This window comes from Portunus trituberculatus, chromosome 23 (assembly GCF_017591435.1).
Source record: "Portunus trituberculatus isolate SZX2019 chromosome 23, ASM1759143v1, whole genome shotgun sequence".
Classification (NCBI taxonomy): domain Eukaryota; kingdom Metazoa; phylum Arthropoda; class Malacostraca; order Decapoda; family Portunidae; genus Portunus; species Portunus trituberculatus.
In genome coordinates this window covers 1,902,501-1,927,004 of record NC_059277.1, presented here as the reverse complement: position 1 = coordinate 1,927,004, position 24,504 = coordinate 1,902,501, and the positions used below count along the sequence as shown (strand labels likewise).

General features: G+C 45.3%; 1 protein-coding gene across 1 annotated transcript in view; it reads right to left on the bottom strand.

The window, feature by feature from the left end:
• Positions 1-3,607: 3,607 nt before the first annotated feature.
• The window catches only part of LOC123507927 (chondroitin sulfate proteoglycan 4-like), a 330,205-nt gene continuing 309,308 nt past the window's right edge, over positions 3,608-24,504 (bottom strand). The window contains 15 exon segments of the mRNA XM_045261283.1: positions 3,608-4,532; positions 4,781-6,204; positions 6,207-7,154; positions 7,404-7,559; positions 8,249-8,441; positions 10,184-10,414; positions 11,721-11,861; positions 12,257-12,535; positions 13,189-13,899; positions 13,902-15,105; positions 16,801-16,967; positions 17,574-17,804; positions 19,765-19,854; positions 22,268-22,526; positions 24,284-24,499. Of these exon segments, the coding sequence (XP_045117218.1) occupies positions 4,362-4,532; positions 4,781-6,204; positions 6,207-7,154; positions 7,404-7,559; positions 8,249-8,441; positions 10,184-10,414; positions 11,721-11,861; positions 12,257-12,535; positions 13,189-13,899; positions 13,902-15,105; positions 16,801-16,967; positions 17,574-17,804; positions 19,765-19,854; positions 22,268-22,526; positions 24,284-24,499 (6,421 nt within the window). The 3' untranslated portion in view covers positions 3,608-4,361.

The window sequence follows — 24,504 nt, the reverse complement described above, 5'->3', positions numbered from 1 at the left end:
AACAGGTAAATCCTCCTCCTTTCCACAGGTTTAAGACTCCCAGATGAGGCAGGTTAACTTCTTTTCCCAGTAACTAATTCCCACAGACACATCATGTAATTCTTCCGTCCTACCACGAGTCTCATCAAATCCGTAACCTAAGTACGAAAATATTATTGGTCCGTGTCCTACCATCCAGTGATCCTTTGTGCTAACGTGAGTAAATAGGATAAACATCTATAGTAACTCCACCTCACTGTGCTGCTTCCCATTATTATCACTATTAGTTACCAGTGTTCACTATTGTCGCCATTATGCACGACAATACGTACGTACTGAGTGTGTGTGTGTGTGTGTGTGTGTGTGTGTGTGTGTGTGTGTGTGTGTGTGTGTGATATCCTTATTCTTTTACTGTTTGTGTATTCTTCCTTTCCCTGTGTGTGTGTGTGTGTGTGTGTGTGTGTGTGTGTGTGTGTGTGTGTGTGTGTGTGTGTGTGTGTGTGCTCCTCGCCGTCTATACACGTTGCCGTCCTACTAGTGATTACTCCTTCATATACTCCCTTCTCTGTGTACGGAACTAAGTGTACGAGTATACAAGTATCTGTACATAATGCACTTAAGGGTCAAATCACAATGTTCATATGACGAGGGAGCGGACTTGGGGCTGACTTCCATAAAGATCAAAGGGATAAGGAATTGAGGGAGGACTTAGGGCAACTTTATAAAGGTAAAACTGACTTATTAGGACTCAGAGGACGACATGAGAGTGACACAATGACTCAAGGTGACTCAGCTAGAGGATAGATAGGGTGATGGTTTTCTTGAATCTTGATAGTAGAATTGGGATAATAGTAGATAAGTAAAAGATAAAGGGAAAGAAAGATCATGCGAAGAGAAATGTGAAAGAAACTAGGAGATAGATAGTGTGTGATGGTTTTCTTTCAGGGCAACTTAGGTTATATTCAGCTCATGTTGCATCACACAGCATGTTTTAAATCAAAGGGAAGGGAAGGTTAAAAAAAGTAGCGAGGATGTGATTGAAAGGGATGGTGATAGGATATAGTACAGAGGAAAAATAGGAATATGTTAGAATAAAGAAAGGATAGTAAGAAGGAACAGGAAATAAAAGGAAGAGGAAATGATGGTAAGGTGATAAAGAAGGAGATAAAGGGAAGCTAGGAATTGATAGTAGAAGAAAGTGAAAAATTGGATAAAAGATAAAGAAGGGAAGTAATGTTGGTATAGAGGAAACAGGGAAATAAAGGAAGAAAGGATGGAATGTAAGATGACGAAGAGGAAAAGAAAGAGCAAGCGAGAAATTGATTAAGGAAAGTGAAAAATGGGATAGAAAATAAACAAAAGAAGTAAAGATAGTACAAGGAAAATAAAAATGTTAGGATAAAGAAAGGATAATGAGAAAGAAAGGGAAAATAAAGGAATAGGAGATGATGGAATATAAGGTGATGAAGAGGGGGAAGAAAGATGAAGCGAGGACTTGATAATAAAGTGAAAAATAGGATAGAAGATACAGAAGGGAAGTGAAGATAGGTTGGATTAGGTTAGGTCACGTTGAAAGAAATTAAAGTCATAGAGATAGAGCAGGTTAGAGTTAGTTAGGTTAGGTTAGGTTAGGGAAGGTGTAAAAGATGGGATAACACCAAAAAGGAAATAGAGAAAGAAGGAAAAAGAAGGAAAGACAAGGCATTGATGGACAAGATTAGATTCAGTTAGATTAGGTTAAGTTAGGTTAAGGAAGGTGTAAAAAATGGGATAACACCAAAAAGGAAATAGAGACAGAAGGAAAAAGAAGGAAAGAAAAGGCATTGATGGATAAGGTTAAATTTAGTTAGTTTAGGTTAGGTTAGGTTAGATTAGGAAATTTGTAAAAGATGGGACAGCAACGAAGGGAAAAGAAAAGTAGAAGAGAAGGAGGGAAGGAAATGGGAACGAAGGAAAGGTAAAGGGTGGGAATTTTGGCCGGAACGTGAATCAGGTGAGAATATAGACCTAAGAATACTAACGTTACAAAAATAACTTAGAAAACGTACTTCAATCGACCCAGTAAGAGGAGGAAATGGAAGTGCTCTTGCCATTTTTACCAGCGTGAAGTACTCAGGAATACAATACGAGGGAGGGAATTAATTTGGAAAAGGAGAATTTGTTGATGTCGAAAATTAATTGTGGTCTGTTTTTACTCATCGTCTTCCTCTCATTTTCTTTAATATGAGAGAAAGACTTCAACTCCAGCCACATTCATTTTCATTTCCAGCTTTAAAGAGAGAGAGAGAGAGAGAGAGAGAGAGAGAGAGAGAGAGAGAGAGAGAGAGAGAGAGAGAGAGAGAGAGACTGAAGTATGTAATTGCAAAAGCAGTTAAGTAAATATCAATAAATTGGTCTCTATTCAGAGATTAAGTAACACACACACACACACACACACACACACACACACACACACACACACACACACACACACACACACACACACACACACACACACACACACACACACACAGTATTCCTTCCCTGAAACATTTAGGCAATATGACGTGGCCTGACCTCCCTGACCTGACCTGGCGTTCCTTCAGGTCACCAGCACCTGTACGTACAACACAAAAACGACAAAACTCAACCAAACCATAAATAAAGAGACACGAACCTTAAAATCAGCACACCTCCTCCATTACCACTACAGTGCAATCCTTTAAAAAAAACTTAGGAATTAGACTTAAATTAAAAGGGGGTTTATGTACAAGAAACTCGCCTTAATGTATAAATAGAGAATCAGAATTTCGTGGCATAACTGGAAATGATTCTTCGGTTCATTGGCAAACCGAGATAATAACAATAATTCAGGAAAAAAAAGCTTTGTGGACCTTAAAGACCAAATTTGTGAGGCGGCGTTAGGCTGGAGGATGGAGGGAAATGAATGGGTGAAGGGGAGAAGAAGGGGGAAGAGAAGGGGAGGGAAAGGTATGATTGCCTCTCCCCCTTTCAAAATTCCTCCTTCATCCCTTCATTCCTACACATCCTCTTTCCTCCACACACACACACACACACACACACACACACACACACACACACACACACACACACACACACACACACACACACACACACACACACACACACACACACACACGTCATTGTGATTCCCAACTAGCAGCGGCAAAAATAATAGGGAAAAAAACGTCTTCCTATTTTCCCGAAGCCTCCACGAGTTTCCTTCAGGCGCCAATGGTGAGGAGTAGGTTTTCTTCCCCACTTCCTTGAGTCACAGCGGCTAATGAGTCAAGTTGTGAGGAACGCGACTCTCACTGACTCTCACTGACTCTCACTGACTCTTGCTCGACACAAACTGAGTCAAGGTCGTTGGTTCATTCCTCGCTGCTCTCTCTAATTGCACTTTTTTTTTTTTATTATTCTTTCCAGTTTGATTTTCTCACTCGCTGACTCACTCACTCACTTACACACTCGCAACTTTAACTCACTCAACACTAACTGAGTAATGTTTCTGATTCCTTCCTTATTATTCATTCTAATCACATTTTTTTTTTTTGTTCTTTTGCACGTTATTTTTCTCATTCACTTCCTGTTTTTTTTCTATTTTTCTCTAGTATCATCTTTTCACTGTCACATTTACTCTCATTTTTTCAGTCACTTTCTTTCTTTTTGCACGCGCGTGTGTGTTAGTGACGTTTAACAACCAGTAGTATCTCCCTCAAGACTGGCTCTCACTCGCTTTCACTCACTCACGCACTCACTCACTCACTAAAACACTCATAAGCAACGGGAGGGAGTTTTCAGGGCACTTAAGGATTTTTTTTTTTATTATATCTTATGAGCCACGAATCCATTGTCTCGGGACACGCGACTCTTTACGAGGGAACTTGAGTCAGCCTGTCCCTGGAGGAGTGTGTTCAGACCTGCCACGGCGCGCTAAGCTTTCTCTTTACGACGCCAACACTGAACAAGTTTCTCATTTTACCTTACGAACATTTTTTTTTTTTTTTTTTTGCTATTTTTTTCCACAATGATTCGTTCTCTCATAGCGTTGTGCTCTGTATAATGTCCGGGAGAGGCTGTGGTGGTGATGGTGGCGGGGGTGGTGTTGGCAGTGGTGGTGGTGACGGTGGTGATGGTGGTGATGGTGTCGGGGAGCAAGACGATGGCTCAGTGCTTAGTGGTGGTGATGATGGCTGCGGCGGTGATGGCACTGGTGCTGGTGTTGGGATGGGTGTTAGCTTAGCATCTTGCTGTGATGAGAGTGACGGTGGCGGTGAGAGTGAGGGTGGTGTACGTGGTGTACGCGGTGGCCGTGGTGGCCGTGGTGGCGGTAACACTGCTGCTGGTGGGGGGGACTGAGCCGCCCACCTCAGCCGGTTCTATACCCAGTACTGGTTCTTCCTGAGCATGGGGTTGGTGGTTCTAGGCTGGTGCTTCTCGTAGAGACCCCACTCCTCCGCCTGCTGCGTGTCCATGCCGTACGGGTAGCCGGCCAGGTGGGGATCGTAGGGCGTGTCGCGGGAGGCGGTGTCGGTGCAGAGGGGCGTCACCTGGCCCGCCGAGGGATGGGAAGGGAAATAATGAGGAAAAAATTATATTAAGTGTAACTTAAGTGGAGTGAGAGGAGTTATGTCTCTTTGAAAAATCTACAAATAAAATAGTTTTACAAGAGTGGGATAAAAATAATCTAAAAATCTCAGAGAACAACATTAACCCAAACTTAAGATTGGATGGAAAGTGTGAACTAAACATAATGAGTGGCCGTGAGGCAGAGGACGAGAGGGAAAGGGAACTATACCTTGCACTGCGGCACGGCCGGCGACACCTCGCGGGAGATGTCGTGCGGCCACGAGGCGTCGGAATCGGTGAGGTGAGCAGCCAAGCCCAGGCTGCCGCTGCCACCGTTGTGGTGATGGTGATGCAGGTGGCGGCCGGGCCGCGGCGAGGACGGTAGGTCGGTGGGCCGACACTCCAACTCGGACATGTCATCCGTCAGGAAAGAGTTTGGCCTCGAGTCTGAAGGCAGCGGCGGAGGCAGCGAAGCCACGTCGGCATCCATCACCACGTCACGTCTCTTGTCGGAGTGTCGGCGTCTTGTGGCGAAGCGCGCCACCACCACTATGGCCACGATGGCCACCAGGGCCACGGCGCCCGCCACCACCACCATCAGGTAATCCTCGGGAATGCCCAGGAAGAGCTCGGAGTTGCCGTTGCCTGCACTGCTTGTCTCTGAGCTGCCCCTTACAGAGGGTGGCAAGTCGGGTCTAAGGTGCCTGGGAGGCTCTGCTCCTTCCTTTAGCACCGCCCCTGCCTCCACCAGTGTTAGGCGCAGCGTGCCCTCTGCTGGCTGGATGCCTGGCGCAGGCACATGCAGTACGTAGTGTAGGGCGTCGTGCAGTGGCTCCTCTGCCTTCAGGTTGAGCTTCCTGGCTACGTAATAAATTACGCCGGCGCGCAGCTCCTCGTGTGTGAACTGCTGCACCTCATGCGAGCGGCCTGAGCGGCGCACGCGGCGAGTCACCTTCTTGATCCTGCCGAAGCGCGGCCTGCGCTTCACTTTAAATACCGGACTGCTGCCGGTGACAGTGGCCAACTGGGAGGCGTCCAGGTGCTCCAGGGTGAGGCGCGTGCGGCCGCCCACCACCGCCGTCATGGGGTTGGACTCTATCAGAGGCGAGACCGCCACCCGCACCTCCACTCCAGGGACCGTTGCCTCCCAGGTCCAGATGTCCACTTGGAAGTTATCTGCTGGCTCCGTCATCTCTACCTGCATGTACAGGATCTCACCCTTGTCTATGTTCACTTGGCCGAACGTGTGTACCACCTGGTCGTTCATGTACAGGTGTCCGAACCTTGGGGGCCTAGTGACGTTGTAGAAGATGTGGTTTGGGTTGCCGTTGGTGTGCGCGGCGAGGTGGTGCGGCGTGAGGTAGGCGGTGGTGGTGGTCTGGCGCAGTGGCAGCACAGTGTGGTTCACCAGCGTCAGTGTTAGCGGCTGGATCTCGATGGTGAAAACCGTGTACTTAGGCTCGTGCTTGCCGTCAGACACCTTGAAATAAAACCTGTCTGAGTCATTGGTGCCGTCGTGCGCGTACAGGATGCGGCCCGCGTTGATGTCCTCCTGCGTGAAGGACTGCACGGCCACGCTGTAGTTGTGCGCCAGGATGAGCCGGCCGTGGTCAGGTGTGTTCATCAACTCGTAGTCAATTTCGCTAGGGGGTTGTCGGGATCTGTCGTCAGCAGACTGTGGTTGGTGATGACGGCGTTCTGGCGGTGCACTACTTTCATGACGGGAGGGGTGGTTATCAAGGTGAACGGCTGGTCGTTCACGGGGGTCACGCTAACGTTAAGGGACCCGTTGAATAGCAGCACGTCTGGGGATGAGCCATTGCCTGCCAGGGCCACAGTGAAGCCCATGGCGTCCCGCAGCGTGTCGCTGTGGTCGTGCTCGTACCGGACGCGTCCTTTTTCTATGTCCCTCACCGTGAATGTATATCCCTCGGTGAGGTTCCTCTTTCGAAGTGTGAAGACTCCGTGCGTGGGGACAGCAGTGACGGTGGTGATAAGGCGCGGCGGCGGCCGGTCAGAACTGCTGGCCGCTGGATAACCTTCAATAAACTCCAGCACCGCCGACAGATTTAAGTTGTCTGGCCGCACCGTTGCCTGTCCACCTTCTGCCACGACCAGCGGTGCCAGGCCCAGATACCTCTCCAGGCCTCCGCCGCGCGGACTGGCTACAGATATCTCCAGATGGAACTCTTGGTCACGCAGCGGCTCAGCGAAGGGCGTCTCTATATCAAACACAAACATGTCGCTGGCGGAGAGCTCAGTGAAGGGACTCGTGTGCTCGAAGATAACGCGAGACTCGTTGATATGACGCTGCGTGAAGTTCTCAACAGGAACGCGCACACCGCCGGGCCCCTCCAGAAGTAAGTGGCCGAGCAGGGGCGCCTGGCGCACCACGTACATGACGGAGCGGCGCGGGTCGTAGTCTGAGGTGAGGGTTAACAGCACCTCCGAGGACAGTGTCTGTTGCATCATGGGAAACACCCACATGGGTTTGTTGTGCCGCAGGTGCAGGTGAAGCTCCCGCGCCGTCACAGTAAACACATGGGAGCCTGTGCCGTGAACCTGGTCGCTGGCCTCCCACCGGAACATTCCAGACAGCCCGCCTGCAAAGGTGTCAAGCACACAGTAAGCGTCACACCCGACAGGCTGAAGAAACATGGACTCAGCATTTAACTCGAAACTTATCATTCAGGAAGGAAAACTACATCTAGCATCAGGATTCTAACGTATCTGACTAGAAGAAAATTCTCTATAATTTAAGTAGGCAAACAGACTCAGGGTGTGCAAGATTAAAACTACTTGCGAAGTCTCAGTGCCGTGACTACATTGTCGGCAATGCCTCGGAAACTTACCTGTGTGGGTGAAATAGAGGCGCTTGTTGTTCACGTCCGCCTGGGTGAAGGAGGACACAGGGTGGCTCAAGTTGGAGGCTAGGGCGAGGAAGCCTGAATCAGGTGTAGCCACTGTGATGCTGAGGTTCTCGGCGGGCGTGTCCGGGTCCATCACCGCTGCGGAATAACACAGAACACCTTTTCTTATTCACGTATCGCAAGAGGGCCGGGGAGGTGCAGGGAAAACTCGCGTGCGCTTGCCACTTCGAAAAAGGAAAAGAATAGATGCAGTTTTCATTTTTCTCTATCAGAGTTGACTTGATGGTTCTCTTTGGAAAATGTGGGAGTCATATGAGGCAGGAAGAAACAGAGTGAGGTGCACGCAGGGAGTCCACGCATGTCGAGTGTAAGAATGAACAATGAGGCGAATAGAAAGCCACAGAAAGAAAACCAGGAAACAACTAAGACGATTCCATTAACATAAACAATAGTAAACAATAGGACCGAGAGGAGGCACCATTATGAACACAATGGCATGTTGGTACAGATGACGGTAAGCCACAAAATATTACATAACCGTGCCATGACTCCCTAAGAGCACCAAACCACACAGCCCTGGCAGCAAGCCCCAGCAGCTTTGCCTCGCAGGGGGACGGGATGATACCTGTGTGTCTGTGATGGGCTCAGCTCTTGAATATTTTTGGGAAGAGTGAGAGAGGGGAATGTTGAATAAATCCTGGTGTGCCTTGAATCAAACAATGGAAGCGTTTAAAGTTTCACACACACACACACACACACACACACACACACACACACACACACACACACACACACACACACACACACACACACACACACACACTTACCTAAGTTGGAATTTGTGATGAGGATGGTGTTGCCTTCCCATAAGGTAATGCCAGTATTGTTGATGACGAAGGGCGCCTCGTCGTTCACGCCTCGCACCTGTACGTTCACCTGGGCCGGGGCGCTCTGACGGACTCCTGACACGGCGACGAGGCTGAAGGTGTCCTTGAGTCGTTCTGAGTCATCGTGCACGTACTGAAGGAGACGAAGAAAGAAGGCCATTAAAGATAGATAGCTAGATAGATAGATAGATAAACATAGGAGAGATAGATAGATAGAGAGATAGATTTTTTGTTGCCTTTTGCCTGTCTTTCCCTCTTACATGAAAAGATAGATAGATAGATAGATAGATAAATAGATAGATAGATAGATAGATAGATAGATAGAGAGAGAGAGAGAGAGAGAGAGAGAGAGAGAGAGAGAGAGAGAGAGAGAGAAATCATCCAGAATTTAAGATGTCTTGAAATGCAGAAGCTGGCGAGTAATACATTTGGCATCTATATCATAACGTTTTCTTTGCTCCAGTCTTCCCTTTATTCTTACTTTCCTCTTATCTGTTTTTCTGTTTATTGTATGCACATTTTTCCACCATCTAGTATTTTTCTTTGTCTTTCCTTGAGTTTCATTCATTATTATACTACAAATACATTTCCCTCCATCGATTTGTCTATCTTGGCGTGTACTATTCTTCCCTTTACCTCTCCATTACCTCACCTGCCAGTCTCCTGTTCATAGCATTTACATTATTTACATTTCCCTCTATATGTCTATCTTTTTTTTTAGTGTGTACCATTTTTCCTGTTTCTCTCTCTTTTCTCACGTGTCAATCATCAGATAACTCGGTAAAGGCAACGTGATCCAGACCGTCATGTGTAAAGCAAAGCAACAAAAGTGCACGCTACGAGAGACAGATAGACGGGAGAAAGTATAGATGCAATGAACGTTTGTATATCCTCCACCAATCCATCCACTTTTGTTTTTCGCTTACATCCGGGTCGAGAACACACTAAACCTTTTGCGAGATATTTGAGCGTTGCTTGGCTGCGGGTGGACGTGTAATATCCGACCTCAGCGGCACACGAGAGTCACATGGCAACACCAACTCAATCAGCTTTGTAAACACGCCCCCTCCTCCACCGCCTGTCAGATTACGGCAGAGAAATGAAGGGAGATTGTCTGGAGAAAACCTAGCCAGTGTGTGTGTGTGTGTGTGTGTGTGTGTGTGTGTGTGTGTGTGTGTGTGTGTGTGTGTGTGCTTTACATGAGTCCGTCTACTTATTTCTTCCATAGTGCTACTACTCAAGATCATCTAGCCCATCTTCATCCCGTTGTTTTATTCCTCTTCCTCCTCCTCCTCCTCCTCCTCCTCCTCCTCCTCCTCCTCCTCCTCCTCCTCCTCCTCCTCCTCCTCCTCCTCCTCCTCCTCCTCCTCCTCCTCCTCCTGCTACTACTAAAACTATGACCTCATTGTTTCCACTATCTCTCATATTATCATATCCTCTTATTTTCCTTCCTTATATCTCTCCTCATTTTCTTTCCTATAATAGTTTTTTTTTCCTTTTTCTCTCATATCCTTTTAGATGTTTTTCTCCTTTCCAATCCCTGCTCTTTCTCATCATTTTCTCCATTTTCCCCTTATATCTCTCCTCTTTTTCTCCTTTTTTATCTTTCATATTCTCATTTCCTTTATATTTTTGTGTTTTTTCCTTATATTCCTCTTTCCTCTTATTTTCCTTCCTTATATCTCCTCATTTTCTTTCCTATAATAGTTTTTTTTTTCCTTTTTCTCTCATATCCTTGTTCCTTTTTTTTTCATTTCCTTTTTTATCATCATCTTCTTCCTTCTGCCTTCTGCACCACCACCACCACCACCACCACCACCACCACCACCACCACCACCACCACCACCACCACCACCACCATTTCTTCCTTCTTACCGAAATGAGTCCCTGCTTGAGTTGTTCCGGTGTGAACGCCTCCACCTTCCTCCCACGCCTACTGGTGAGCTCGAGCTGACCCGCCGAGGGCTGCACTGTCACCAAGTACTGTCGGATCTTGTCTGTGTAGTAGTCAGTCAACACGGTGACCACGGAGGGGGTGACTGTGGTGTGCGCCCCCTCGTCCACCTGTATTAGCCCGGCCGACAGGTAGATCGTCTTGGGAATCACCTGTTTGATGGAGAGGGATGATGGTTATTGGTCAGTGGATAGATGGGTAGGTTGATGGATAGTTAGGTAGGGAGGAGAATGTATGGATGAAATGATAGATGTAGACATGCAAATAGGTAGATAGATAGATGAAGTTATGTGGATAGAATGATAAATAGATAGATAAATAGTTAGATAGATAAAGAGATAGGTATATTGACAGGTAGATCCGTAGGTACATAGGTAAATAGATGAATAAATTGATTCATAGATATACAAATGAAGCGATAGATATATTGTCAGATAGACTGGTAGGTAGTAGATAGATAGATTGATAGATAGATAGACAGACAGATAAACAATCAGACAGACAAACAGAGATAGAGAAAATCAAACAAACAGACAGACAGGTAGGGAGAGAAAGAGACATTCAGGAAAAATCTCTTATTGTTCTCGTTAAAGTTACAAAGTTTTCGATTAAGCTCTTGGTTTTTGTTCGAAATTTGCATAGATTTACATACAAAGGGAGACCACACAGGCCTTCCTTCCCATTCAGGCTGATCTGTCCCTAATCTTAAGTAACCAGAAAAAAGTCACACTCTCGTTTCCCCGTAAATTTGAGGGGAATTGCTCACTGCCAGACACCACTTGGGAACATAAAATTTCTTCCCATCCTTTCCTTCATTTACATTATGTTTTCTTTCCCTTTTATTTTCCACCATCTTTTATATTATCTTTTCTACAGCTCTGTTTTTCTTGTTGCTTCTTTGTTTCCTTTTCTCTTTTCATTTTCTTCTATCATTCTCCCTCTTCATCTTTATCCTATCTACAATATTTCTTTCTCGTGTCATTTCTTCATATTCGAGTAGTTATTCCCTCCCTTCACCTTCCACCATCTTTTCTAATGATCTTGTCTAACGTGCAACTATTCTTCCATTGCTTTGCTATATTAAAAACTGTTCTCTTGCTTTCTTCCTCTCCTACCTTCTTTTCACCTTGCCTTGTTTACAAATCTTTCGTTTCCGTTGTGTCTGTCTCTTTTCCTCCACACCAACACTCATTACCTTATCTACCTATCTTACTATCTCCTTCATCACCCACACCCGCTACGAATCAGCGAGACTCTTTACTATCCTCTTCTTTCTTCCATCATTACCCACATCCACCACCCACACACACACCACCTTCTCACACTCCCTCGCCACCTTACACACCCAAAACTCACCTAGAAACACCTCCCATCACCACAACACACTCACCAGCCACACCACCACCCTTCTCACCTCCCTCTTCACCTTACACACTCATAACCTTCCTGGAAACAAACCTGGATGTTGAAGACGAGGCGGGAGAGGCTGGAGATCCCATTGGTTACGTCAAATACAAAGTGATCGCTTGTGACGTTCGTTCCCACCTCGACATAATGGACTCGACCTTGGTTGATCAGCGCCTGGTCGAACACGTTGACCTGTTTGGCGGGTACACACGCAAGCACACACACACACACACACACACACACACACACACACACACACACACACACACACACACACACACACACACACACACACACACACACACACACACACACACACACACACACAGAGGAAGAGAGCAAAATTAATATCTCAGAATGCCAACTTTTAACTCTAATCCAAAAGAAAGGATACGTAGAAAATAACATCATATAAAGAATGAAATACAGGAACACACATAATCGTGAATTTCAAATAGGATAAAAAAAAAAGACTAAGACAACTAGGAGAAAAAAATCAAAATAGAAAACATCCTCATGATAGAAAAAAGACAACAGACTTACACAGAAACCACAACCCCAATAAACCCTGGAGAAATCACACTCACCTCGGGTTTGAGCAGACTCGCCTCATCCTCGTACTCATGACTGGATGATGGCGAGGACGGAGAGGAAGAGGACGAGGCGGAGGCGGCCGTGCTGTGGTCAATGTACAGGTAGCCATTCTGGGGCCGCTGCACGATGACGTAGGTGATGTCAGACGGCGCTATGTTGGGATGCATCACGTTCAGGACTGCTTGGTCGATAGTCACACGGGCGCCCTCCTCTACCCGTGCCGTCGTGTTGTTTAGGACGACCAGAGGCTCCCAGTAACTCTCCGGGTACACCTAGCGACACGTGGAGGTTGCACAGGTGAGGCTTGGTGAGGTGAAGCTTGTGATGTGTTTGTGTCATGTGGTTTGTGTGTTGGGGTGATTTTTTTGCTTTATTGTGTCTGTTGGATTATTTTTGTTAGATTCTTTTGTGCCTTTACTGTAAGGTTGATATGTGCTGACTGGGAAGAGTGAGCCTAAATATAGACACTCCTTGCTTTGATAGATATAGTCTTTGTCTTGTTTGCTGTCTGTTGTGTTACCTACCTGAGATCGATGAAGATGTATAGACTGGACACACACACACACACACACACACACACACACACACACACACACACACACACACACACACACACACACACACACACACACACACACACACACACACACACACACACACACACACACACACACACACACACACACACACACACACACACACACACACACGTAAATGAGCTCTGAGCTCGCTCCGTGATGGGGAAGACTGGCTGGGTGACCAGCAGGCGACCGTGGTGGTGAATTACACACACACACACACACACACACACACACACACACACACACACACACACACACACACACACACACACACACACACACACACACACACACACACACACACACACACACACACACACACGTAAACGTACACGTACACTCACCTTCACTTCAAAGATGCCCTCAGTAGTGGTGTCGCCGATCCTCGCCTGGAAGCGGAATTCGTCCCTGAAGCTCGGGTCGCCCTTGTTGACGTACCGCAGGTGGCCGTTCTGCAGGTCCGCCTCCGTGAAGGTGTTGCGGGGCTCCAGTGACCCCAGCCCCACCAGGCGGCCGTAGCGAGGCTGCTTGGTGACGCGGAACAGTATCGCGGCGCCCCACGCGTTCATGTTGGTCTCCACGCTCAGGTTGTAGTTGGAGATAGGAGCCTCCTGTCCGCGGGGGACTATGATGCCGCTGTTGTTGACGATCTCGATGAAGGGCTCGGACGCCACCACCTCCAGGATGCCCGTGGAAGACAGCTGGCCGTCCGTCACCGAGATGACTGACTTGCCGTAGGAGGGACCCTCGTGGCGGAACACAATGCGACGGCGGTCAATGTCTTCCTGCGTGAACAGGTACACTGGGTCTGACCTGTCCTCCACGTGGTAGAACTCCCCGTTGGGAATCTTGCTGCGCGTGTACTGGATGCTAGTGGTGGGGGTGTCGATGTCTGGGTCCACGTAGCGCAGATCGTTGGCGGTGATGACGCGCTCGCTGTTTGTCACCACGTTGATCACTTTTTCCATGGTCCTCAGCGGGTGGTTGTCGTTGATCATGATAATGCGGAAGTGCATCACGCCCACGTACTGGAAGTCCACCTGCGGGTCTTCTGCAAGGGCTACGAAGTGGAAGCGATCCTTCGTGGATTCTGAATCGTCGTGTGTGTAAGATACGGTTCCGGAATTGATCTCGTGTGAAGTGAAGAAGGTGGTGTTGAGTCTTGCCGGGTGACCATGGATTCGTCCACCACGTTGATGGCTCCGTGTTTGGGCGGCACCGTAACGTTAAACACGATGTTCCTGATGTTCTGCACCTCAATCTTCAGGTACTTGTCGGTGATCTTCTCTGTGCCGCCCTCCCTGATATCCATGCGCTCCACCACGATATCTGCGTCCACAGGCGGCGGCGTGTGGCGGATGTTGAAGGTGTGCACGGTGCTGGCGCGGCCGTTGCTCGTCACCTTGAACTGGAAGGAGTCGCGGAGGGTGGAGTAGCTCTTCCTGTGCAGTCTGTACTTAATTCTGCCTTTTGCCACGTCCTCCTGGCTGAAGTTTGAGCCCTTCTTGAGCTGCTTGTGCTGCGTCAGGTCCCCGGAGCTCAGGAAGATGGAGCCGTACATGGGCGGGGAGATGATCTTGTACATGATGTCCCTGCTTGGCGTGGGATCTGGGCGAGTCTCACTCTGGAGGAAGCCCTCGGAGATGAAGCTCTCCTGCACCCTGTCAATGAGCAGCTCGGCGTTGCGGATAATGTCTACGGTGACGGAGACAAAGGTGATGCTGAAGGTGTACTCTGTTGGGAACTTCTGATCTCCACAGAAAAGCTTGAACCTGAACTCGTCCTCGTGCGGCTCCGTGTTGATGTGCACATAGCGGATCTTGCCCTTCTGAAGCTGGCGGCTGCTGAACTGTTCCACGTCCGCCCAGCGATCGGGACCTCGGAGTCTCTGCACGGCGCCATAGCGAGGCTGTCCAGTGATCTCAAAAAACACCTCCAGGTCCTGCTCGGGAGCGTTGGTGGTGTAGGAGAGGTTGGCTGGTGTGATGAGGGCCCAGCTGCCGTGTGTGATGCTGAGACCCGTCTTGTTCACCAGGTACACTTGTAGCTCGAAGGCCGCTACGCGTAAGATGACAGGGTCACCCGTCTCGATGCCGTCCGAAACCTGCAGCACGATCTTGGTGTTGGAAGGGCCGCGATGCACGTAAGAGACGAGGCCGTGCTGCACCTGCTCCAGCGTGAACGTGTGGATGGGGACACCCGGAGACTGTGAGCTCTGGATGTAGCCGTTCTCAGGCCCCTTCAGGTTAAGGACCGATATCCTGCAACGAAAGAGTGTTTGGTCCTCGTGGCGGAAAGAAGACCAGACTGAAGTGCCCCTACTCATGCAGCGCACACCTGACATTTGGCACACCTGCTCAACACCACTCGGGCTCCTGGGAGGTGTTGACGTTAAAAATACTTATCGGAAACTTAACCTAATCTATCTGAACGTAAAATAAACAACGGCTATATATAAGAAAAATAATTTAACCTAACTTACACTGACTTCACGTGGTTTAACTTGACCTAATCTGACTTAATCTGACCTAACATGACTTAAACTACCATAACTTAAGCTTATTTAATTTAACTTAACCTAACAAGACCTCGCCTATTCCCACACAACCTAACATGATAGATAACCCAACCAGTAGATACAGATAAAAGAAATACGAGAGAGAGAGAGAGAGAGAGAGAGAGAGAGAGAGAGAGAGAGAGAGAGAGAGAGAGAGAGAGAGAGAGAGAGAGATCGTCAGCATAACAACAACGATAGAAAAAAAAATAGTGAATAAATATCTAATGCAATACACAGATACCAATATATACACAAATCCCGGTTTTTATGGATATCACCCGCTGCCACGACCACCACTACCACCACCACGGCGCCACACACCCTCTGCTCCCTTGGGTATCACGCCGCTACGTCCCTCGGCAGCACACACTCCCGCTCCATCATCCGGCCAAACTTTCACGATTGCAGCACCCAAGAATGGTTTTATTACATCGATTTTCTATTTGTTGTTTTCCGTGGCTTACCGTTCACTGTCCTTGTGGGAGCTTACTTTTGTCATATAATACGCTTAAACTCTTGTTCTTGTGAGGTTCCGTGGTGTAATTCTCTCTCTCTCTCTCTCTCTCTCTCTCTCTCTCTCTCTCTCTCTCTCTCTCTCTCTCTCTCTCTCTCTCTCTCTCTCTCTCTCTCTCTCTCTCTCTCTCTCTCTCTCTCTCTCTCTCTCTCTCTCTCTCTCTCTCTCTCTCTCTAGCCTTACTGTAACTTGTGTATATATTTTTTTCAAGTACAGACTATTATGGCTGTGTGAATAAAGTTTTTCTCTCTCTCTCTCTCTCTCTCTCTCTCTCTCTCTCTCTCTCGGTATAGAGGATTTTCATGCTGTTAAGGCGAATTTATGGTCCTCAAGAAAGATAAAATTACTTGTTTCGTCGGTTAGCTAATCTCTCTCTCTCTCTCTCTCTCTCTCTCTCTCTCTCTCTCTCTCTCTCTCTCTCTCTCTCTCTCTCTCTCTCTCTCTCTCTCTCTCTCTCTCTCTCTCTCTCTCTCTCTCTCTCTCTCTCTCTCTCTCTGAACAAAAGAGCAAAAAGCCCTGTCAGAAAACCAAACTCCATGCATATCCAATACACTAAAACGAAAGTAAAAAGAAAAAAAAAACGCACTTGTACATTGAACTATGAAAAAAGGATGAGATTACCTGAATAAAAAGTAAAAATAAAAGGCTGAAAATAACATGAAAATCACAGCTATTCTCTTATGCTGCTCGTGATGGTACGGCTATTTAGTGACAGTACAGAAATAGGAGAAAATGGCAAGATGGGGGAAAAAAAAGTAAGGTCCAGAATATAAAACACAAAAAGAACAAAACTGATTAAAAAAAAAGCCGTTTCGAAAATATATCCCCACCAACTACTACTACTACTACTACTACCACCACTACTACTACTACCACCACTATTACCTTAGCTTGCCCGGCTCGGTGTCACTGTCCAGAACGTTAATAAGCTCCGGCGTGAATGTTCTCGTGGTTCCTGCCGCCAATCGTAACACCTCCCCGGGCGGCAGTTGCAGTCTCGGAGGGTCGTTTCTGGACACGACTCGAATTGGGAGTACAAATCTATGACGGGACTGTTGGCGGAGTGGCGGAGGAACAGAGGAAGGGTAGGGAAGGGACACAAGGCAAGGGGGAAAAGGGAAGGTGAGGTAAAGGGAACAGAGAGGTATGGTAAGGAAAGGGAGGTTACAGGAGGCAAGACAAGGAGGAAAAGTGGGGAGGTGAGCCAAGGAGAACAGAAAGGGTATCGTAGGAAATGGAGGTTACAGAAAATAGAAGGAATGGAGGGAAAGGAGGGAAAACAAGGGGCGACAGGGAAGGGTGGAGAGGAAATGGTTAATTAAGAGTTAGTGTATGTTGGGGTGGGGTTGTATGTTTACTCACACACACACACACACACACACACACACACACACACACACACACACACACACACACACACACACACACACACACACACACACACACACACACAGTTATATTACCCGAAGAAGCCGTATATATATAGCAAACTTCATATTAAAAGCACCAAAAGCTATCAACAGATGAAACATAATATATAGTCTGGCTAATCATTACTTTACACACACACACACACACACACACACACACACACACACACACACACACACACACACACACACACACACACACACACACACACACACACACACACACACCTGCAGATACGAGGGTAGGATGTAACCAGACCGCGTGACAAGTTCTAGCTCCAGTACCACGGAATCCTCAGTGGTCTCGGAGCCGTCATGGACATAAGTCACTCCGTCGTTGTTGAGATCGAGAAGGGTGAAGGTATTATCCTCGGGTCTCCGCCACAGTTTGACATCCAGGTGGCCTCGTGATGGGAGAGTGATGACGTGGAATAGCACCCCGGACTCTCTCACCCCGTACTGTTAAAGAGAAGACCGAGGCAAGATTAGATTCGTTATGATGATGAAGTAGAGGAAGAGAAGACGGAGGAAGGACAGACAGCAGATCAAACACAACACAGCGCCGCAGAACAGTAGCAAGCGTACCTCCTGTAATAACTTTGAGAATACGAAGTACCTCATCTGCATTTTAGGTGGATAGGAAGCCGTCTGTAGCAGCGATAGTAATACAAGTAGTAGTAGTGGTAGTAGCAGTAGTAACAGGAAGAAGAGGAGGACGTAAAGGTAACGGTGCTCGGTAATAGTGATGAGGTAGAGATGTAAGAGGATATAGTGGAGAAAAAGAGTGAAGGAGGGAAATGGAAGCTTTATGAAGATGAGGAGAGAAGTTGAGAATTAAATTACGGTTGGGAAATAATTTAGCGTGGAATATGATAGGTAGATGAGTGAATGAACGAAAATAGGAGAGAGAGAGAGAGAGAGAGAGAGAGAGAGAGAGAGAGAGAGAGAGAGAGAGAGAGAGAGAGAGAGAGAAAGTATGTATCACTTAAAGAAAAAATTAAAAGAACATCAAGGAGTTTAAATAATGAAGAATTTGGTGTATGATAGGAATGTGAGATGCATGTAAATAGATAAAGAGAGAAGAAAAAAACATAAACAACTTGGTATCTTTGTTCATTATCAGCTTCATCTCCACGGAATGAAAAGAAAATGAAGAAAGAAATTTAAAAAGTGAATTAATGGATGTAAACTTGTCCCTCTCGCGTGTTTCGGATGAGTGTTAATTCTTTGGCAAGTCATTAAAGAAGAAGAATGGGAAGAATTAATGTGACGATGTGGAAATGACTAAGTGTACAAAATAAAGTTGTAGTCAGTGAATAATGTGTGTGTGTGTGTGTGTGTGTGTGTGTGTGTGTGTGTGTGTGTGTGTGTGTGTGTGTGTGTGTGTGTGTGTGTGTGTTTAGACTAGAAACAACAACATGACTTTTATCAGGACATGTCTAAATCGTGACAGAGTAATAACACACACACACACACACACACACACACACACACACACACACACACACACACACACACACACACACACACACACACACACACACACACACACACACTATTCATTATCCTCCCAAAATACACACAATACTACCACTGGCTTTTACTTTTTGCTTTATTTTATCCCAATTTTGCGTGTACATCTGGATTACTTAAACCGTAACTGTCAAACACACTGACGAACACACACATTCCCTACCTCCCCTCCCCTTGGAACACCTCCTCCCTCCACCGCCCCTTCTCCTCTCCATCCCACAGTGAATGTTGAATAGAGAGAACGGTAGAACAATCAGTGGTTGAGCTCAGTGTGGGTTGAATGATTAAAACACACGGGCTGGGGAGGTGATATACAGAGGGAGGGGAGGTGAGACAAGGGGTGGGGAGGTGATATACAGACGGCGGGGAGACCTACCCTACTCTACCTGGGTCTAATGATGACAAACACACACACACACACACACACACACACACACACACACCACACACACAGACATGTACACCATCACCCCTCCAAACACACACATAATTTCACATCCTATAAAATAAAAAGATATATGTATACTGAAAAGAAAAGATTATAAACACAATGAATATTATAATACACATGTTTTCCAATATTTAATATAAAAAGGTATGAAGAAGGACAAAAATTAGGCAAACCACAAGAGTTTCATACGAGAAAAATAACTATAGAAAATAAAGGAAAGAAAATAACTAACAAAAAAGAAAGATTATGAACACAATGAATATTAAGATGCACAGGTTTTCCAGCAATTAATGTAAAAAAATATGAGGAAGGCAAAAATTAGGAAAACCACAAGAGTTTCAAATAACTGTAAAAAATAAAGGAATGGAAATAACTAATAGCCATAAGACTCCTGTTAGAGCAGCTGTGTTTTCTTAGTAAGTCACACGTCCCTACCTTTTCATAATCGAGGACGAGGTGCAGGTGGTCTGAGGTGATGAGCGCCTGGCCGCCTTCCTGCACCTCCATCGGCGTGAGACTCAACACCTGCACATTAATAGGAAGAATAGGAATCAGTTTAGTCCAGTTCTCAGACACAGAACGGTAGCGGTAGAAAGAAAAGTAGAAAAGTTTAGTGAGAGGGGGAAAAAAATACATAGATAATTCAACACTTGGAGAATTAAAGGAAGAAGAGTCAGTTTGGCCCAGTTTCTCAGGTACATAATCGTTATTCTCTTAAGAAAAAAAGAACAAATTGGTGAGAAAAAAAATGCAAGGCTACTTTGGGTAAAATGTTCTTATGGTACTTTGTAAATTAGGTTAAGAAACGATTGAACAAAACTACGGCAGGTGTGGTGGATATCAGACTGAGTTAGATTACTTAGTGTGAATTTATTGATAGAGCTAGACAAGGAGAAGAGTTGATGAAGGAAAATGTTACGTAATGTCAGACTAAGAAGAATGAATTATAATCAAAAGAGATACATCGTAAAGTGAATTAAAAAAGAGTCAAGAAAGGTATAGGAAAGTGAAGGACAGTGAGTAAAATTGGGCAAAAAAGATAGAAAAATTTAAAGGCATGAAAATACAAATTACATATTAATATAAGCATGAAATGAGACCGAGATGGATAAAGCTAAGAAGAAAAAAGGCTTAACTGGGACACACTTCTCAAATAAATCACAAAATAGGTCAATAAAAGTTAAACCCAGGTGTAAATTGCACAAGTATGAGGTAAAAAAAAAAACACGCATGAATTGAAGTAAAGCGGTGATTAGAGAAAAATTACTCTGAATCAATATCGAAGGTACAGCACGATAGATATGTTAGGCAAATCATGGGTGAGTGTGCGTGTACATCAGGGCAGTTATGGGAAAAGTTACGAATGAGTGAGGTAACTTATGGATTATACTACGTAGGGAATAAGTGATTAGCGGGCGAGGTAGGGCAGGTGCGGAGCGGGGTTTGATAAAGGTTAGATTATATATTGATTAAGGAAAGTGGCTCAAGTAAGGTAGGGCAGAGAGAGAGAGAGAGAGAGAGAGAGAGAGAGAGAGAGAGAGAGAGAGAGAGAGAGAGAGAGAGAGAGAGAGAGAGAGGTGTTTCTTATATTTTTCTGAAGTTGAACAATCGTTTAAACTTGTTTTTTTTTATATTTTCCATATATACTATGATTATTTAATACTTTCTTCTATAATTTCCATGAGCTGCGTGATTGAATATAACATTTCTTCAACTATTTTTTAATTTGAATATTTGAAAGTACATTTGTCTTAACCATGAATTGAATGGTAGGACAAACATTTCTTATATAAACCTGCGAGACAAATGAATCGAGAGAAAAAAAACAAATAGAGGTAGGCTTTTTGTATAATAACTCCCATAGGTTTAGTTTTATACATGCACACACACAATGCAATAGCCACAGGTTACAACAAATATGCCTTTATGTTACGCCGAATACTACAAATTAGCAAACTTTACGTTGAATTAAACTTATTTTGCGCGTCACACTGAGATGAACGCGCGCCATTTTGTATTTTTTTTTTCTGTGTGTTTTATTCATACAAGCCTCTGACCAAAATTAATGTAAACAATACGGGAGATTAAAAAAAAGTAGGGAAATTTAGTTGATGTGAGTGAGGAGTATCGCTCGCTCTACTTTATCGGCGGTCGCCATTTTTTCATCAACAGATTTAATACATAAAAGCTGCATCGGTCAGCTGTAATGAAAGGCAGTAGTGAGAGAGAGAGAGAGAGAGAGAGAGAGAGAGAGAGAGAGAGAGAGAGAGAGAATAACATATCAATATTCAACATTTACCAACACAAACACTCTCTCTCTCTCTCTCTCTCTCTCTCTCTCTCTCTCTCTCTCTCTCATTAATCACTCATGGTACGAGTAAAGGAGGCACCTCACAGACTTACTCTCACTCAATCATTCATTCATTCATCAACTTCTCGATTCATTCATTCTCTAATTCATTCACGCACTCTCTGAATTATGTGACTGCATTTTCTACCAATCAATGACTCAAGTATTCTATAAAACATTCACTTATTCATTCCCTCATTGATTGATTTATTCAGTGTGTCAGTCAGTCACTTAGATTTCTAGTTTGTCACTCACTCACTCACTCACTCACTCACTCACTCAATCACTCACTCAAACAATCAATAACTCATTTAATCAGTTGGTGAATCGGATTTTCATTAACACAGTCAGTACGCAGAAAAGACAGTCAGGCAGTCAGTCAGTTATACAATTTGCCAGTCAGTTCCTCAGTCAGTCAGTCAGTCAGGCATACAGTCACTCACCAATTCAGAATCCGCTTAGAACCACATGAATATCAGTTAGTCAGTCAGTCATTCAGTCAGTCATCAACCATGCAATCTATTTATCCTACCAGTCAGCCAGTTAGTCATTACATCACTCATATTCCTCAGTCACCACTTCACTCACCTCTAGGTCGAAGGGCAGCGTGGTCTTGGTGAACACTTTGTAGGCTGTGGTGAAATTCTGGCGGACACACAGAGCCAGGTCACACTCGCACTTAAAACCGTCAGTGCCTTCCTGGACGCACACACTCCCGTCCACGCAGGGGTTCTTAAGGCAAGGGTACGCCCACTTACACTCCGCCTGGATCCCTTGCGTCACCCTGGCCTCCCTGATGCTAAGGTGACGCTCCCCGGCCTTCAGGTGCTGTATACATCCCTCTAAGCTGAAGGAGATGTAGAGTTGGCCGATGTTAGGTTTGTATTATAATTTTATACAACACAGGTACTAGTCAAGGATATTGAACAGTTAGGAAGAGAAATCCGACAGGAGACAGAGATTAAGAAAAACGATTAGCTAAAATGGGGGATGTCTTGTAAACCTCCTTTTTGATAGAGTTTAAGTCATAGGAAGGAAGATATACAGAACAGGAAGGCAATTTGAGAGTTCGCCAGAAAAAGGGATGGATTATTGAGAATGCCATGAAGGTCTTTTTTTTTGTAACTAACAGTGGTGGTAAAATGTAGTAATGCGATTATTCAGTAGCTGGAAGTGTTAGCCAAGTAAGCTCATTTACATAAAGAGCAAAGCATCGAGCACGGTTGTTCCCCTTTACAAATAAAAAATAGAGAAGCTGTTTATATTTGTGATAGTGTGAATGACAGGCGAGGAAGTTGAAGTTTCCAGTATAGGAAGGCAAAAAAAAAAAAAAAAAACGATACATGAAGTTGTCGTAGTTGTTTTGTCTTGTTTTGCCTCTTTTTTTTCGAAGTTACGTGGAGGGAAGGGAGAGGAATGATAGTTCAGTTTTTTTCCTTTATTTCCTTGAGTTCTCAGGTGACTGCTCTGATAAGGGAAGTAAAAGGAGGCAAGGTGAAGACTGAAGGCTACAGTTTTGAATACCAGCGAGGAATAAAAGAATAAAAAGAAATCAGATGTAATGTTTATATTTTTTATTGCATTGAGAGAGAGAGAGAGAGAGAGAGAGAGAGAGAGAGAGAGAGAGAGAGAGAGAGAGAGAGAGAGAGAGAGAGAGAGAGAGAGAATATGTATGAGATAAAATGTATGAGTTATGTGTGTGTGTGTGTGTGTGTGTGTGTGTGTGTGTGTGTGTGTGTGTGTGTGTGTGTGTGTGTGGGGATACAAGCAATCAAAGAGAATATGAATAGAGGAGCTTATGCAAATAAATACACTAATCTTTATAACGATTAACCTTTGCTGGGGAACAAGCAGATAAAAATGCCTTTACTTTTTTGAAACACTGGCCTTACTGGAGAGAGAGAGAGAGAGAGAGAGAGAGAGAGAGAGAGAGAGAGAGAGAGAGAGAGAGAGAGAGAGAGAGAGAGAGAGAGAGAGAGAGAGAGATTATTTCATTGATCCACTCAGGTACATAATTAACAGTTTTTTTTCTTAATTCCCCGTTACTTTATATTTCAACCTAGTACACGTTATATTTACTCTCTCTCTCTCTCTCTCTCTCTCTCTCTCTCTCTCTCTCTCTCTCTCTCTCTCTCTCTCTCTCTGAACCCTATTCTAAAGCACCAGCGCACCATAACTCCACTAATTTCAATAGACTCTTGTTGAAGTTACACAGAATTCCAAGTGTATTTCTATAGTTCTATCAACATATTAACAAGACTTCTACCTTGTCAATAGCCCAAACACGCTTGAGAACTCCACTAATCATCTCTGTGGCCTTTGAATGTAGTTGTGGTGCCGAGCAAAGCCTTTCTGAATACAGCCCATGTTTTAGAAATGCTTAGTTCTCCACCGCGACTATTTTTCAAGGCCACTAAGATGATTAGCGGTGTTTTCAAGAGTGTTTCTACAGTTAATAATGTAGAAATCTTGTCACTCTGTCTCTAGAACAGTAAAAACACCTTAAAGACTTGCGTAAACTTGTGTAAAGCCTTTTGAAATAGTCTAAAAGTGTTTGAGAATACGTGCTTCTCTATCAAACACACTCTCCCTTTCATCACCCACCTCTTATCTCCGTTCCTGGCGCCTTGGTTCACCGCTCTGGCTCTCTTGTTGACCTCCACGCCGCCGATGAACAGAAGGCCGGACAGATCGAAGTACTTGTTCTCCCCGACGGCTGTGGGTTGGTCTTCTATGTGGTCGTCAACGCTCAGCTCCATATAGGTGGGCTGGAAGTGAGCCTCCACCGAGTGCCAGATGCCGTCACTGATTGGCACCGTGCTGGA